The following is a 17,259-nucleotide window of genomic DNA, read 5'->3' as shown; positions in this document are numbered from 1 at the left end:
AGCACACTCAGTTTTGGAGCCTCAGGAATGCATTCTTGAATTGCATTTAGCTTTTCGTCTTCTTGGACCCCGAGATATTTTCCTGCTGTAATCACACATAGCCGCTTGCTTCTCCATCTTGTATTTGGGCAGTTGGTTTTCCCTTCCTGGATATACCAGCCCACACTCAGGGCCACTTCCACCAGTGGGGCATTGGCACTATTGTCCTGGGATTCAACCAGAAGGCCTCAGGAGATCTGTGCCCACCCAGAACAGCAGACACGCATGGTGCTCCCCAGGAGACAAGGCTCTTTCTAGGGTACGAGATCAGGGCTGGCAGAGCACCCACTGGGAGTGGTAAATAGAAATACAGAGGTGAAGATGAAATGGCGTGGAGTTGAGGGTAGGAACATTTGGACCACGGACAGGCTGCCACCACCAAAGGGCTCCATCACACTCACCAGAGGGTGTGAGGAAAATAGCGGCATGCACAGAGTGGGTCCAGAGTCTAGGGGAGGACCTTCCGTTTCCAGTGGGGCTCCCATCTTTCAGAGTACCAGCCAAAACGTACATTCCAGACATCCATCCGTTCTAGACTGTGAGCCCACTGTTGGGTAGGGACTGTCTCTATATTTTGCTAACTTGTACTTCCCAAGCGCTTAGTACAGTGCTCTGCACACAGTAAGCGCTCAATAAATACGATTGATTGATTGATCCAGTTGCACACAGCATTAGGTGTGTTACGGCCAGCCCGCAGCATGACATAATGACCTCATGCGCCACAGTTTTTTTTCTAATGGTATTTATTGGCTAAGTGCTTACTATGTGCCAAGCACTGTATCATGCACTGGGGTAATAATAATAATTGTGGTATTTGTTAATCACTTACTGTGTGCCAGGCACAATACTAAGCACTGGGGCAGATACAAGCAAATCGGGTTGGACACAGTCCCTTTCTCACATGGGCTTTTGCAGATGAGGTAATTGAGGCACAGAGAAGTCAAGTGAATTGCCCAAGGTCACACAACAGACTAGTGGCGGAGCCAGGATTAGAATTTACATCCTTCTGATTCCCAGGCCTGTGCTCTATCCACTACGCCATGCTGCTTCTCAAAAAAATATTATTTAAGTGGTATTTGTTAAGCACTTACTAAGTGCCAAGCAGTGTTCTAAGCACTGGGGTAGATACAAGGTAATCAAGTTGTCCCACGTGGGGCTCACAGTCTTAATCCTCATTTTACAGGTGAGGTAACTGAGGTACACAGAAGTTAAGTGGCTTGCCCAAGGCCACACAGCAGACAGGTGGCGGAGCTGGGATTAGAACCTACATCTTCTGATTCCCAAGCCCGTGCTCTTTCCACTAAGCCATGCTACAAACTAATCAGGTTGGACCTAGCCCATGTCCCATGTGGGGCTCCCAGTCTTAATTTCCATTTGACAGATGATGGAACTGAGTCACAGGTGATTTTTTTAATGGTATTTGTTAAGCGTTTACTGTGTTCCAGGTGCTGTATTAAGCACTGGGAGAGATACAGGATAACCAGATGGACACAGTCCATATCACATGTGGGGGCTCACAGTGTTAATCCCCATTTTACAGATGAGGTAACTGCGGCACAGAGAAGTGAATTGAGTTGCCCAAGGTCAACCAGCAGGCAAGCAGAGGAGCTGGGATTTGAACCCAGGTCCTTCTGACTCCCAGGCCCATGCTCTATCCATTAGGCCACACTGCTTCTCATGTCACAGAACTCCACCCAAACCTGGATTGTTTCCTGGGGAAATCAGTAAACCCCCCCACCCCACCCCGCTACTTGCTCCAGAACGTTTGTGTTCCCCTCCCAGGAGCCAGTAAACGCAAGCGCCTCTTCAGAGCAGTGGATTTCTGTGGGGAAGCCGAGGTGAAGGGAGATCAAGGGCTGGAAATCAAACTGTCGCACTGCCGTCAGTCAGTCGTATCTATTGAATGCTTACCGTATACAGAGCACTCTACTAAGCACTTGGCAGAGTGCCTGGTGTCAGATCTGTACCGGACAGGGGACACACCAGCTGAGCGTCGGACTGCTATGATCCGTGTTCCTTTCTGGTATCCCCTGCAAATTCTAAAATGGCTGTGCATTGAGACGTCTCTGTGCTTTCCCTTTTTACCCTATAGGGTTTGATGCATTCCAGTGGCCCTGTGGGGAGGCACCGGCAGCTGATACTGGTTCTGGAGGGAGAACTTTACCTCATCCCTTTTGCTCTCCTGAAAGGAAGTTCCTCCAATGAGTACCTCTACGAGCGTTTCACCCTCATCGCCGTGCCCTCCATCCAGTCCCTGAACCCCAATTCCAAGGTAATGCTCCCATGGCTGCGTTGAGAAGGACGTTGGCCTGGCGTATCTTCTTTCTCAGTATTTCTTGGGGGACCATGATCTTCTGATGTCAAGGGTTGTTCTCAGGTGTCCTGGGTGGGCTGGGCGTGGTCCTGCCTGAAGGAGGAAAGAGTTGATTCCTCTTTGGCTCTTCCAACCACTGAACTTCCGTGGTTGCCTCAAATGCCGGCATTCTTCTGGAAGAGCTCCACAGGCCTCCCTGACCCCATTATCTTTAGAACCCTCTCATTGGAATGCCCATCATGTGTCCGATCTAATTGAAAACATAGGGGAAAGGATAACTCTGCTTTTAACCCTAAATCCCTGGTGCCCTCAAGCGCCATGAACGTTAGGTTCAGAACATAAATTTAAACCAATCGATGTCCAGTAGATAGTATGTCGTACACAGACGTGCCATATTCTGTGGAAAGAACCTTTGGAAATAGCAAGACCTGATGCTGACCCCAATCAGTTGTATGTATTGAGCGCTCACTAGGTGCAGAGCACTGAACAAAGCGCTTGGGAGAGGACAGTATAACAGAATTAGCAGAGATGTTCCCTGCCCGTAACGAGCTTACAGCCTAGCGGAGGAAAACAAACATTAGTAAGAATAAGTAAGTCATGTACAATAAATAAGTCATTTATAATATAGAGTTTTAAGAGATGTACATAAGGGTCAGGGGTGGGGCGAATTTCAAGTGTCCAGAGGAAAATGAGAATATCCGGGACCACATACACGCAAAGCATGTGCTTCATTATTAAGCTACATCCCCACTCATTCCCACTCAGCTACACCACGATCATCATCACAGTAGTAAAGAGCCTGGGGATTGTCCCCTACTGTTTTTTCCCCTGAAGAGATCCATTCCTTGGGAACAAGAAGTAGGATTGATGCTTTTCTTATCAGAAGAAGATTATTAAGCATAGTTTTCCAGCAGTCAGCCACGCTATTATATCAAAGAACGGGGCAGGGAGGGGCCAGAACGAGACCGGTTGCTGGAAAGCCAAACTGGAGAGGCCTCCGGAATAGGAAATGGAACCCAGTTGGTTTCTTCAGGCCGACTCAGAGCCCGGTCCGTCTTGAATACGTTCTAGCAGAGGCAAGACTGGTGGCGAAACACATAAGAGAAGACCGACCCCAGACTCCAGAGGCTAACTGCTGTCCCGATCTTCCCCTCCTAGCCTCACCAGAGGAAGAATGTGGCCACCTACTCCAGCTCTACCTCCATGGCGGCCGTCATAGGCAACCCAAAGCTCCCTTCGGCGGTGATGGACAGGTGGCTGTGGGGGCCGATGCCCTCAGCGGAAGAGGAGACATACATGGTGTCGGAGCTGCTGGGCTGTCAGCCCCTGGTCGGGGCCGTGGCCACCAAAGAGAGGGTCATGAGCGCCCTTAGCCGGGCCGAGTGCGTCCACTTCGCCACCCACATCTCCTGGAAGCTGTCGGCCTTGGTCCTGACGCCCAACGCGGAGGGCACCCCGGCCGGAAGCAAGAGCTCTTTCGGGAATCCCTACACCATCCCGGAGTCCCTCCGGATGCAGGACGACGCGAGCGACGCAGAGAGCATCTCTGACTGTCCCCCACTGCAGGAGTTCCTGCTCACGGCCGCCGACGTCTTGGACCTGCGGCTGCCCGTGAAGATAGTGGTTCTGGGCTCCTACCACGAGGCCGGCGGCAGGGTCACTGCCGACGGGGTCGTGGGCTTGACCCGGGCCTTCCTGGCCGCGGGGGCTCAGTGTGTGCTGGTGGCCCTCTGGCCCGTTCCCGTGGCCGCCTCCAAGATGTTCGTCCACGCCTTCTATTCATCCCTGCTGAATGGGATGAAAGTCAGCGGGGCCCTCGGGGAGGCCATGAAGGTGGTTCAGAGCAGTAAGCAGTTCTCCCATCCCTCCAACTGGGCAGGTAAGAGAAACCGGCACCCAGGACACTGCCTGCTCTTCCCTGAGCAGATGCTCTTTCGTTTCTTAACAGAGAAGTAGCGTTGCCAACTATCTAGAGCCCAGGTCTGGGAGTCAGAAGAAGGGCCTGAGGTCTAATCCCAGCCCTGCCGCTTGTCTGCTGTGGGACTTTAGGCAAGACTTCACTTCTCTGGGCCTTAGTTAAATCTGTTAAATGGGGATTAAGACTGTGAGCCCTATGTGGGACAGAGACAGTGTCCAACCTGATTACTTTGTATCTACCCTAGCGCTTAGAACAGTGCCTGGAACACTATAAGTGCTTAACAAATACCCCCCCAAAAAAGAAAAGGAGTTGAAGATACTGTGAGGGAAAGGGAAAGACCCATTTAGAGGCAGTCGCATTTCCTGCTCACGTCAAGGAGTGATGATTTTAAATTTACATCCCAATGCAAATGTACGGGAACCGAGACCAGTCAGTCAGCAGTGTCAGCAAACAGGTTCCAGGTTGGAAAAAGGTCCTAGAATCTGCCCATTTCCTAGTGACACTGATGGAACCTGACTCAGGTTGGTTACTTGCACTCTGGTTGCACATTCAGCCTAGAAAGGCCCAAAAAGGTAACCCTTTCTTCAGCTGGGCTGTAGTAAGTGCTTAATCTGTAGGATGCACAATAAATATCATCAATTGACTGATTGATTGACCATGGGTTGGGGCTCCCCAGGCTTCTGTCAATCAAGCAAGCATATTTGTAGAGCACTTATCATGTTCAGAGCACTGCACTAAACATTTGGGAGAGCAAAATTCAGAGTTAGCAGATGTGTTTCCTGCCCAAAATGAATTTACAGTCTAGAGGGGGAAGACAGGCATATTAAAAAAAAGTCATTCAGGATAAATAATTTAAAGATGTCAGTCAGTCAATTGTATTTTTTGAGTGTTTATTATGTGCAGATCACTGTACTGAGCACTTGGAAGAGTACAGTATAACAATATAACAGCTACATTCCCTGTCCACAGTGAGCTTACAGTCTCCATATAAAGGTATGTACATAAGCAATGTGGAGTTGGCGATGGGGCGAATATCCAGTGTCCAAAAGTCACAGATAGAAGTGCATAGGAAGCATCGCTGAGCTGTGAAGACAAGCCAGGGTCATTGCCTTGTTTGGGACAGAGGGACCAAAGGTGTTGGCATCTCCTTTTTGGCCCCAAGGATGGACATGTAAGAGGCTTTCTCACCACCCCTCCAGGCTTCATGCTGATCGGGAGTGACGTGAAGCTGAACAGCCCTTCCTCCCTCATCGGGCAGGCCCTGACGGAGATACTCCAGCACCCAGAACGAGCTCGGGATGCCCTGCGAGTGCTGCTACATCTGGTAAGGAAGGGGGAGCCCCAGGAGACCTGGGCTGCCTCTCAACCACCGAGTGGAGCTCGGGGACTTAAACCACCTTTGTGAGGCCAACCTTGAAAAACCAAATAAATGAGGATTGAAGAAAGTAGGATCTGTCCTTGAACTGAGTCGGTCAGTCGATCGTATTTATTGAGCGCGTACCATGTGCGGAGTACTGTACTAAGCACTTGAGAGAGTACAATACAACAATAAACAGACACAGTCCCTGCCCACGACAAGCTTACAGTCTAGAAGGGGAGACAGACATTAATATAAATAAATAAATTACACATATGGGCATAAGTTCTGTGGGGCTGGGGTGGGGGAATGAATAAAGGGAGCGAGTCAGGGCAATACAGAAGGGATTCGAAGATGAGGAAAGGAGGGCTTAGTCAGGGAAGGCCTCTTGGAGACGTGCCTTCAATAAGACTTTGAAGTGGGGGAGAGTAAGTGTCTGTCGGCTATGAGGAGGGAGGGTGTTCCAGGCCAGAAGCAGAATGTGGGCAAAAAGGTCAGTAATGAGATAGATGAGATTGAGGTAAAGTGAGAACGAGAACATTAGAGGAGCAAAGTGTGTGGGCTGGGTTGTAGTAGAATAGTGAGGTGAGGTAGGAGGGAGCAAGGTGATTGAGTACTTTAAAGCCAATGATGAGGCATTTCTGTTTTATATGGAGGTGGATGGGCAACCACTAGAAGTTCTTGAGAAATGGGGAGTCATGGCCTGACTATGCTTGTTGAATAATGATCTAGGCAGCAGAGTGAAGTATGGACTGGAGTGGGGAGAGACAGAAGCTGGAAGGTCAGCCAGAAGGGTGGTACAGAAATCAAGGCAGGAGAGGATAAGTGCCTGAATCAGTGTGGTAGCAGTTTGGATGAAGAGGAAAGGGCGGATTCTAGCTATGTTGTGAAGGTTGAACTGACAGGATTTAGTAATTGATTGAATATGTGGGTTGACTGAGAGAGAGGAGTCGAGGATAATGCCACGGTTACAGGCTTGTGAGAGAGGAAGGGTGGTGCTCCTGTTTACACTGAGTGTGGTATTGTGCCAGATGAGTTTGAAAACCCAAAAACAGGATGGGGTGGGGGGACCACAACCGACCCAGAAACTCAACCAGGGCCTTGTCCCCTGTCCTGCCCCAACCCGGCAGCGTGGCTTCCGAATAATAATAATAATGGCATATATTAAGCGCTTACTATGTGCAAAGCACTGTTCTAAGCACTGGGGAGGTCACAAGGTGATCAGGTTGTCCCACGGGGGGCTCACAGTCTTCATCCCCATTTTACAGATGAGGTCACCGAGGCCCAGAGAAGTTAAGTGACTTGTCCAAAGTCACACAGCTGACAATCGGCAGAGCTGGGATTTGAACCCATGACCTCTGACTCCAAAGCCCGTGCTCTTTCCACTGAGCCACGCTGCTTCTCTGAATGGAGATGTACAGTGTCTGGGCCCCAGGGGAGAGGAGGAAAATCCACCTGAGGGCTTCCACCGTGGCCTCGCCTTTCTCCCCGCCGGGAGCAGAACCTCTCACTGATTAAAAACCGGAAAAGGTTCAGGCTCTCTCCAGATGCTTTCCGGCCCCATGGGCCGCGCTCACTATGTGTCACTCTCCTTGCCCCCGCCATCCTTTAGGTGGAGAAGTCCCTGCAGCGAATCCAGAACGGGCAGCGGAACGCCATGTACACCTCCCAGCAGAGCGTGGAGAACAAGGTCGGAGGCATCCCAGGCTGGCAGGCCCTGCTCACCGCTGTGGGCTTCCGGCTGGACCCACCGACCAGCGGCCTTCCCGCCGCCGTGTTCTTCCCCACCTCAGACCCCGGCGAACGGCTCCAGCAGTGCAGCACCACAATTCAGTCCCTGCTAGGTAAATGGCTTCTGGGAGGGGTGGGGAGGGAAGGGGAGGCGGCGGGGACAGAGTTGGAGACCGAGCAAGGCCAACACTAGCCTTGGTCAGTATTGAGGGTGCACTTAGGTTGACCAGACAGGCCACTGCTGGTTTTCATCATCTGGAACTTCATTCTCTTGGTTAAGTGGATTTAATGGGAGTTCAGTTCCTCTGCTGTGCAATGCAAGTTCAGTTTGATTGCCCATGACTGAAACAATCCCAGTACTTTGGGATTGCAAAAGCAGCGTAGTTCAGTGGAAAGAGCCCAGGCTTTGGAGTCAGAGGTCATGGGTTCAAATCCCAGCTCTGCTGATTGTCAGCTGTGTGACTCTTGGCAAGTCACTTAACTTCTCTGGGCCCCAGTTACCTCATCAGTAAAATGGGGATTAAGACTGTGAGCCCCCCATGGGACAACCTGATCACCTTGTAACCTCCCCAACACTTAGAACAGTGCTTTGCGCATAGTAAGCGCTTAATAAATGCCATTATTATTATTTTTATTTGGGAGCAGGATAAGGAGTCAGAGACCCTGAGCACTGTTCTTGGCTTTTTTTTTCTTTATGATATTTGTTAAGGGTTTACTATGTGCCAGGCACTGTATTAAGCAATGTGGTAGGTACAAGGTAATCAGGTTAAACACAGTCCCTTTCCCACACAGGGCTCACAGTCTCAATCCCCAGTTGACAGATGAGGTAACTGAGGCCCAGAGAAGTGAAGCAACTTTCCCAAGTTCACACAGCACAAAAATGGCAGAGTGGGGTTAGAATCCAGGTCCAGTGACTCCTAGGCCCATGCTCTTTCCTCCAAGCCACCTGGTTCTTAACACTTGCCTCTAACTCTTGGTCTCTTGATGTTTCAAGTTAAACCCACTTAACTTTTGGGTATCGCCCTTTCCTCTAGAAAAGACCAGATAAAAACCTCACCATTCCACATCCTATGCGGCTACCAAGGGGACTTAGTGTTTTGTAGCCTGTCCTCTAAAATAGGATTTCTGTGCTGTCTTAGCCCTTGTGGCAGTTTGGTAATAATAATAATTGTAATATTTGGCAAGGGCTTGCTATGTACCGAGCACTGTATTATGTGCTGGGATAGATGCAAGATAAATCAGACCGGACAAAGTTCCTGTCCTATGTGGGGCTCACAGCCTAAAGCGGGGAGAGAGCAGGTATTTAATCCCCATTTTACAGGTGAGGAAACTGAGGCCCAGAGAAGTTGAGTGACTTGCTCAGGTTCACATAGCAAGCAAGTGGTGAAGCTGGAATTAGAATCCAGGTTCCTCGACTCCCTGGCCCATGCTCTTCCCTCTTTAAGTGCTTAACAAGAACCACAATTATTATTATTTGGTTCCCTAACTTCGATCCTGTGCTTTTTCCACTAGGCTATGCTGCCTTTCATGTTCTTTTCAAATTCTTTTCTCAGTGACCAGCTCCCTACCTCTGAGCTCCTGGGAAGCAGCATGGCCTAGTGGAAAAGGCCTGGGCCTCAGAGTCAGGGGCCTGGGTTGTAATCCCGGCTCCACCTCTCATCTGCTGCATGATATTTGGGCAAATCACTTAACTTCTCTGAGCCTCAGTTCCCTCATCTGTAAAATGGGGATTGAGACTGTGAGCCCCATGTGGGACGGGGATCGTTACTGTGTATCTATCCCAGAGCTTAGTACAGTGTGTGGTACATAGAAAGCTTAACAAAATACCACAGTTATTAATATTATTATTATTATTATGCCCTTTTCTAACCACTGCTAGGGCCATTGTTGTGGTGCTTGTCACTTCCCAATTTTCTGATATACAAGTTAGCCACTTGGACCCATTTAGAGTTATCCACTTGCACCCATTTAGAGAAGCAGCGTGGCTTAGTGGAAAGAGCATGGGCTTTGGAGTCAGAGGTCACGGGTTCAAATCCCGGCTCCACCACTTGTTAGCTGTGTGATTTTGGGCAAGTCACTGAGGTCTTTGCCTCAGTGACCTCATCTGTAAAATGGGGATTGAGACTGTGAGCCCCACAGGGGACAACCTGATCACCTTGTAACCTCCCCAGCATTTAGAACAGTGCTTTGCACATAGTAAGTGCATAATAGATGCCATTATTATTATTACTATGGAAAATGGGGAAGGGTCCAGTTCGTGTGTCTTCAGTGAGAGCCAGTGCTTGGCTCCGAATAATGCCGTTGTTTCTCACCCTTTCAGGTTTGCCTAACCCTGCACTTCAGGCACTTTGTAAACTTATCACTGCTTCAGAAACCGGAGAGCAACTCATCAACCGGGTAAGCTGACTGAAGCCGAGGCAGTGTCACGCACGTATTAGGGAAAGGGGAAGATGGGTGGCTGAACAGTGACGCCGGCAGTAACTCATTATCATTTCCGTTTTTACCTCAGAATCTTTGCATGTGTGTGTCTCTCTCTTAGCCTCTGTGCCCCACCCAGTACCCCCTCCAGAAAACTAAATTCTCCCTGTCAGCATCACAGTAGACCTTAAAGGGAGGGGCAAGGAGCATTAGCTCTGTGCGGCAGGGATTGTGTCAGCCAACTCTGTTGTAGTGTCCTCTCCCAAATGCGTAGTACAGGGCATTGCAAACCAGTAAGTGCTCGATAATACCATTGATTAACTGATTGAGGTAGTGAACTCTAGAAACAAAGGACACAGAGTCTGGCATTATCTCACATGCATCTTCATCCAATGGATAAACCGTGTTAAGTCAATCAATCCATCAGTGGTGATATTGAGTGCTTACTACCCTTCCTTATATCCCTGAGAGGTTCCCATTGTCCTCAGTTATTCATAATGGCATTTTTTAAATGCTTACTGTGCGCTAAGTCCTGGTTATCAGATTGGACACCATCCTTGGCCCACACAGGGTTTGCTATCTACCTTATCCCCATTTTACAAGTAAGGAAACAGAGGCCCAGAGAGACTAAATGACTTCCCCAAGGTCACCCAGCAGGCCAGTGGCAGAGCTGGAACTCTAACCTGGATCTCCTGACTCCCAGCCCCAAGCTCTTTCCACTAGGCTGTGTGGCCATCCATACCATAGCTCTCTGTGAGGCATGGTAGGTGTCTAGCCACAGTCCCCTCCTAGGCCTCCTGGGCCTTAGTATTGCTTCACACTCATTTCCTCCTCAGCACGGTCCTCCAACAAGTGTCCCATTCACTTTCCTGAACAGAGCTGACCATGACCAAGATGGTCCGTACTGATCGCTGTTCTTTGGTGTCCTATGTCCCTTGGCCTAGAGGATAGAGCCCGGGCCTGGGAGTCAGAGGGACCTGGGTTCTAATCCTGGCTCCACCACTTGTCTGCTCTGTGACCTTGAGCAAATCACTTCACTTCTCTGGGCCTCAGTTACCTCATCTGAAAAATGGGTATTAAAACCGGGAGCCCCACATGGGACATGGACTTTTGTCCAACCTGATTAGCTTGTATCTACCCCAGGGCTTAGTACAGTGCCTGGCACATAATAAGTGTTTAACAAATACTATTAAAAAAAAGTAATCAATCACTGTATTTACTGAGCACTTACTGTGTACAGAGCACTGTCCTAAGTGCTCGGGGGAGTACAGTCCAGCAGAGTTGGCAGATACAGTCCCTGCTCACAACAAGCTGTGTCCTCCTTCTTGGTCCCAAATGATGAACAGCTTTCACCCTGGGGCTGCGGTCATTCTATACCCCATATGTTCTTTGCACGTAACTAATATGAAGGTGGGTTTTTATGTCAAAAAGGAAAGCACTGTGCCCCAGGAGCTCTGCGTTTTGTAAAGATTTCTGTCCATGACCCAACCTCAGAGTTCAGCAGCCTTGATCTGGGTGTTCCCTCAGTTTCCCCCATTCTCCGGATGAGTGAAGGGCAGGATCCAAAGCCCATGTTCCTGATGTTAGGGACCAAACGAGAATGAGGATGTGTTTAAAAATACCTCTCTGATGACTAAATCCTACCCATTGGTAAGAGTGGAATTCCCACGGCCTGCAAATGAATCCAGTGGAGCCTTGGGTATGACTTTGGTGTGAATTACTGAAAATTTAACAATAGTATCATAGGGAATTTTTTTGGAAGATCAAGCCATGGCAGATCCCATTTTTGCTGGGAAGCTTTTGCCAGTGAGAAGCAGTGTGGCCTAATTGATAGAGCACAGGCCTGGGAGTCAGAAAGATCTGGGTTCTAATTCCAGCTCCACCACTTGTCTGCTGCGTGACCTTGGGCAAGTCGTTTTACTTCTCTGGGTCTCAGTTCCCTCATCTGTAAAATGGGGATTAAGACTGAGAGCCCCATATGGGACATGGACGGTGTTCTACCTGATTAGGTTTCATCTACCCCAGTGCTCAGTACTGTGCCTGGCATATTGTAAGTGCTAAACAAAAACCAAGAAAAAAAAAAGTCTTTTGTTATGGTAAGCAGCTATTCATTATAAGATCAACCGTGCTCAGTTCTCCCCGCAGACTCCCAGAACAGCCCCCTGAAGGTTGTGCTAAACAGAATTTGTAGATGCCACTTGGCTTCCCAAATCCGACTACCATTCTGACTGCCTTCTCATTTTCTCATTTAATGCTCTGTACCTGCCCTCATAATGACATTTACGAAGACCAGATAGTACCTCTGTGACTAATTATTTGGGGAAATTATGCTGACTGAGAAGTAGGAAACAATAAATAAAGCCAAGATTCCAACTCCATTTGTGTGATAAGGGTATGAAAGAAGCAGTGTGGCCTAATGGATAGAGTGTGGGCCTGGGAGTCAGAAGGAAAATGTAGTGCTATTACCATAGGAAATTTTTTTTGATTCATTCAGTCAGTCATATTTATTGAGCACTTACCCTGTGTAGAGCACTGTACTAAGCGCTTGGGAAGTACAAGTTGGCAACATATAGAGATGGTCCCTACCCAACAACGGGCTCACAGTCTAGAAAGGGGAGATAGACGACAAAACAAAACATGTGGACAGTTGTCAAATCATCAGAATAAATAAAAATAAAGCTAGATGCACATCATTAACAAAATAAATAGAATAGTAAGCTGGGAAGCTTTCACTGGTGAGAAGCAGTGTGGCTTAATGGATGGAGCACAGGCCTGGGAATCAGAAGGACCTGGGTTCTAATCCTGGCCCTGCCACTTGTCTGCTGTATGACCTTGGGCAAGTCACCTCCCTTTTCCAGGCTTCAGTTCCCTCATCTGTAAAATGGGGAGCTTCATGTGGGTCAGGGACAGTGTCCAACCCAATTTGTTTGTAACCACCCCAGCATTTATTACAGTGCCTGGCACATAGTAATATTGGGGTCGAAAGAAAGGGAGGAGTCGAGGGCAGTGCCAAGTCGCAGGCTCGACAGATGAGGCCAGTCATTTGACTTTCCCAAGGTCACACAGTGGGCCAGAAGTAGAGACCTCACTGGAAACCAGGTCTCTAGACTCTCAGCCCTCTGTTCTTTTAACTAGACCACACCGCCTCCCAGGTGGCTAAAACTTGAGGTATTATCTACTTGGGTATAATCCATCCCTGCCTCACACAGATGTGAGGATAAAATCAAATAACTGATGGGAAAATGTTTTGGGAATTCAAGTGCTCTATGAAATCAAGGTATTGTTATTATTACATGTGGTTTCCAGGAATTTTTGAACCTGCCTTAAGACTAGCCAGGTATGACCAATGTTGACTTGCATAAAACAGACCCTGTTCCTCTTTGATCAATCCATCAGTGGTATTTATTGATCTGGAAGACCTCTGCTTAGAAGGCAACTATTATGGAAATTTTCCACCTCGAGAAATCTATGTTTCTCCTGTCCCCCAGGCCAGTTTCTAGGGTCATGTCACATTTTGAAGTCTGGCTCAAACTTAAGGGACACTTCCAGTCTTGACCTCCTGTTTCTTGGTTTACCCCTGCCTGCTGACTCTGTCTCCCTTTCCCTACCTGTAACAAATGCACCTTGTGTGCTGTGGCTGCTGGGTTGGTTTTGGTGCGGACGTGCTGTTGCAATTGTCAATTCATTTTGCGGAACAACCTATGCTTGAGTCTAAACTATCTCCTCTCTCTCTCTTTCTCTCTCTCTCTCTTTCTCTCTCTCTCTCTCTCTTTACCTCCTCCTCTCTCTTGCTCTGGCACTCTCTTGCTCTCCCACCTGCTGGCTGAAGGCTGTTAAAAATATGGTTGGAATGGTGAGTAGTATTCTCAATAGCAATTTTCATTCAGGTGAGTGGCAAGAAACCCAGCAGTCCCTGAAAAGCGATCCTGTAGCTAAAGACTTTCAGTGCAAACTGCTGCCATCTCTAATTCTGGTTTATTAGGTGATGCTTCTAAATCAGCTGAAAGATGTTCCGTGGGTTTCCAAGTTTGAATATTGTAACAAAGTAGAAAGTATCTGTATTTTAAAAATGTTTCATTGCTCAGGTTCAACCCTACCTTTCACTGTCTTTCTTCTCCTCCTCCTTCCTCCTCTCCTGTTCCTCGCCTCTGGTCATTTCCTTTCTTGGTCTTTTCAAGTCCTCTGTGGCTACAAATGGGAGACAAGAGGCTTTAAACCCATTTCAAGATTTTAGAAACCAAAAATATTCCTCATCCTACATTTAAAAAAAAGCCCAAACTAGCTTCAGGTTATCTTGGTAAAACCAAGAAATCTTTGTTTTAAGAGACAGTGTCAGAAGGCAGTTCTGCAGATTCAGGAACAAACTCTCCCAATGCCTAAGAAAGATAATGAACATTCCAAGTTGGCTAAGCTTGGAACCTTACAAAATCCTGAGGAGCCAATGGGAAAGCTCCCAAATTCACCCTGGAAGAGGTGCTTCCCAAAATAACAGCAACGCAGCGCCCTCCAACTCTACAGTGCTTTGGCTGTTCCACAATGCTTTCCATGTCAGATAACTCATTTTCACCCTCATATCATCCCTGTGAATCAGGGAGAGGCAGGAAATGGCCTCATTGTACAGATGAAGAACTGAGACCCAGGGAGGGCTAGTAGTTGCCCAGAGTCACCCAGTAAGCCACTGAAGGAATAGCTCAGTATGAGAATGTAGTATTTCTGTCCCCGTTTTACAGATGAGGAAACTGAGGCCCAAAGAAGTCAAGTAACCTGTCTGGAGAAGCACCTTGGCCTAGTGGAAAGAGCCTGGGCCTGGGATATAATCCTGGCTTCACCGCTTGTCTGCTCTGTGACTGAACTTTTCTGAACCTCAGCTCCCACATCTACAAAATGGAGATTCAACACCTGTTCTCCCTCCTGCTTAGACTCTGAGCCCCATGAGGGACCCGATTATCTTGTCTCTACCTCAGCTTTTAGTACAGTACTTGGCTCAGAGTAAATGCTTAACAAATACCACAGTCATTATTACCATTGTCAAAGTCACCTGCAGACAAGTGGCAGAGTCGGGATTCGAATCCAAGTCTCCTGCCTCCCAAGCCTGGGCTCCTTCCACTAGGCCATGCTACTCCGGGGAGAGGGGATGGGCCGGATACCCAAGTGCTTGGTGGGGTTGCAGAAACACACATTCATCCACATCCGCTCCCTCCTATCCCCCCACTCTTCATCCCCCCAGCCTCCTCCACATCACACCTACACAGAGAAATATTCATTGAAGCCAAGACAGCATCCGCCTCGTGGAATAGAATGGGAGTCAGAGCAGCCTGACGGAAACTCCTCCTCCTTCTGCTCCTTGTGCAGAGCTCAGGCCTCTGCAGAGGGGATAGACTCCAGGCCAGTGGTGTTGATGACAGCAGCTGAAGGGACTATTTTTTCTGCTTGTGTGCCTCTGGGCTGTGCCACTGTCACGGCCAGAGTGACGGTCCAAGTTCTGGCCACCAGCCACTGGGGCACATCTAGAGAGGTGGCTGCTCTGTTCCACATTTGTCTACATGCGTGATTCCACAGCCTCCTGGGATTTGATTTTGCATTCAGCCATTAACTCCCTGAGAATTAATTTTGCATTTTCCCTCCCATGTCAGATGGCCTCCTGCATAATAAACTTGAGGGCAAATTAATCCCTCCTGAGTTCCTGCTCTCTAATACCAGGGTTCTTCACCCCCAACCCATTCCCTCCTGACTCGCCCTTCAGAGCGGGTAATGTCTGGGAGTGGTCCTCCTATTAAAGTGTTCCCCGGAGATCACCCCCACTTAGAAATGTGCTGGACTTGAAAATGTAAATGAAAAAAAATGAAAGCATAATGTGCCCAGTGGAAGAAAATGAGGCCAGAATAAGGGGCAGGCAGGAAATGAGACCCTTTCCGATAAGGTAAATGAACATCTGCCTCTCCTCTGTCCCACAGCTTCATCAGGTTCTGGTTCAGCTCCAACCGGGAGAGAAGGATCAGGACTTCTGCTCAGCGCCTATCCAAGTCTCCATCAGCGTTCAGCTTTGGAGGCTACCTGGGTGTCATGAGTTTCTGGCAGCTCTAGGTAAGAGAAATATTGCCTCTTTTGGGCACTTATATTTCCCCACATCTGCTCTCTGTCTTTCCTGGCTCCTGAAAGGGAAAGTATTGGGTAAATGTTACCACCTTAAGTGCCAGCAAGAAACTCTGGACATTAAAGAAAGCATGAGATTTGGACATGAAATATTACCTCCTAATTCCATGTTTGCTCCATTTGTGGCAGTCACTGGCCAGAGAAATCAAGTCAAAGCAGTGTAGCGTAATGGAAAGAGCACAGGCCCGGGAGTCAGAGGGCCCGGGTTCTAATCCTGGCTCTGCCACTTGTCTGCTCTGTGACCTTGAACAAATCACTTCACTTCTCTTTGCCTCCGTTCCCACATTCTGCAAAATGGGGGTTCAGTACTTGTTCTCCCTCCTACTTAGACTGTGTGCCCCATGTGGGACCTGATTATCTTGTATCTACTCCAGTGCTTAGTACAGTGCTTAGCACACAGTAATCACTTAACAAATACCACAGTTGCATTATTATTATTACAAATACTTGCTCTCTATTCCCAACTATTTCCAAATCCAGAGAGAGGATGAATTAAGATATACATTAGGGAGATAAGAATAGCTGCTTAATTGTTACATATACAAAGACCAAGCAGTTTACCATTCAGGTGGACAGGTTCTTCTCAGTTTCTCCCATTAGGCTGTAAGTTCCCTGAGGGCAGGGGACATGTTTCCTTCTCATTCATTTTGGTGCTTATTTAGTGCTTACTGACTGGGTGCTAAGCTTTGGGAAAGATACAAGTTCATCAGCTAAGACACAATCTCTGTCCCCCGTGGTTCACAATCTACAAATACCTTGATTTTTCCATCCTTTATAACACTTTTATTCCCAAGTGCTTTCACATTACTTATTTAGCTTTTGTCCTCACAAGACACTTGTATATTGTACAGTTGATGGAACGGAGGAGGTCCAGGGAGGTTAAGGGACTTGCCCTCGGTCATTCAGCAGGCCAGTGGCAGAGGTGGGTCTAGAACCCAGGTCCTCTGACTCACAGATCTGTGCTCTTTCTACTTTCTAGCCTCGATGCTGTTATTGTACCCCCGGCCAAAGCACTTGGAACAGCACTTTGCACTCAGGAGGGGCTCGATAAATAGTGATGTTAGAGTGATTCGTAGAATGTTTAGATTGTAAGCTCCTTGAGGAAAGGAATCATTTCTTCGACTTCTTTGGGACTCCATCTGATACGTAGTTCTCTACTCTGCACACAGTAGGAGCTCAAAAAACACTCTCATCTGACCATCATACCTGGTTCACCACAGTTCACCTAAGAGTCGTAGTTCAACTGTGACTTCTTGAAAGGCATTTCCAGATCCCTCCAACAACAAGAGAAACAAACATTTCCCAGACCTCTGTGCATAAATGGAAGAT

General features: G+C 48.2%; 1 protein-coding gene across 1 annotated transcript in view; it reads left to right on the top strand.

Moving 5' to 3' along the window:
* The window catches only part of TTC28 (tetratricopeptide repeat domain 28), a 478,850-nt gene that overhangs the window by 449,593 nt on the left and 11,998 nt on the right, over positions 1 to 17,259 (top strand). Inside the window, exons 15-20 of the mRNA XM_038763228.1 lie at positions 2,132 to 2,311; positions 3,512 to 4,232; positions 5,471 to 5,595; positions 7,241 to 7,472; positions 9,680 to 9,756; positions 15,732 to 15,861. Of these exons, the coding sequence (XP_038619156.1) occupies positions 2,132 to 2,311; positions 3,512 to 4,232; positions 5,471 to 5,595; positions 7,241 to 7,472; positions 9,680 to 9,756; positions 15,732 to 15,861 (1,465 nt within the window). The remainder of the gene's footprint in view (positions 1 to 2,131; positions 2,312 to 3,511; positions 4,233 to 5,470; positions 5,596 to 7,240; positions 7,473 to 9,679; positions 9,757 to 15,731; positions 15,862 to 17,259) is intronic.

The sequence above is a fragment of the Tachyglossus aculeatus genome, chromosome 21 (assembly GCF_015852505.1).
Source record: "Tachyglossus aculeatus isolate mTacAcu1 chromosome 21, mTacAcu1.pri, whole genome shotgun sequence".
NCBI lineage: Eukaryota > Metazoa > Chordata > Mammalia > Monotremata > Tachyglossidae > Tachyglossus > Tachyglossus aculeatus.
Note: the sequence above shows the minus strand (reverse complement) of the source record. Positions and strands in the feature narration are given on the sequence as shown.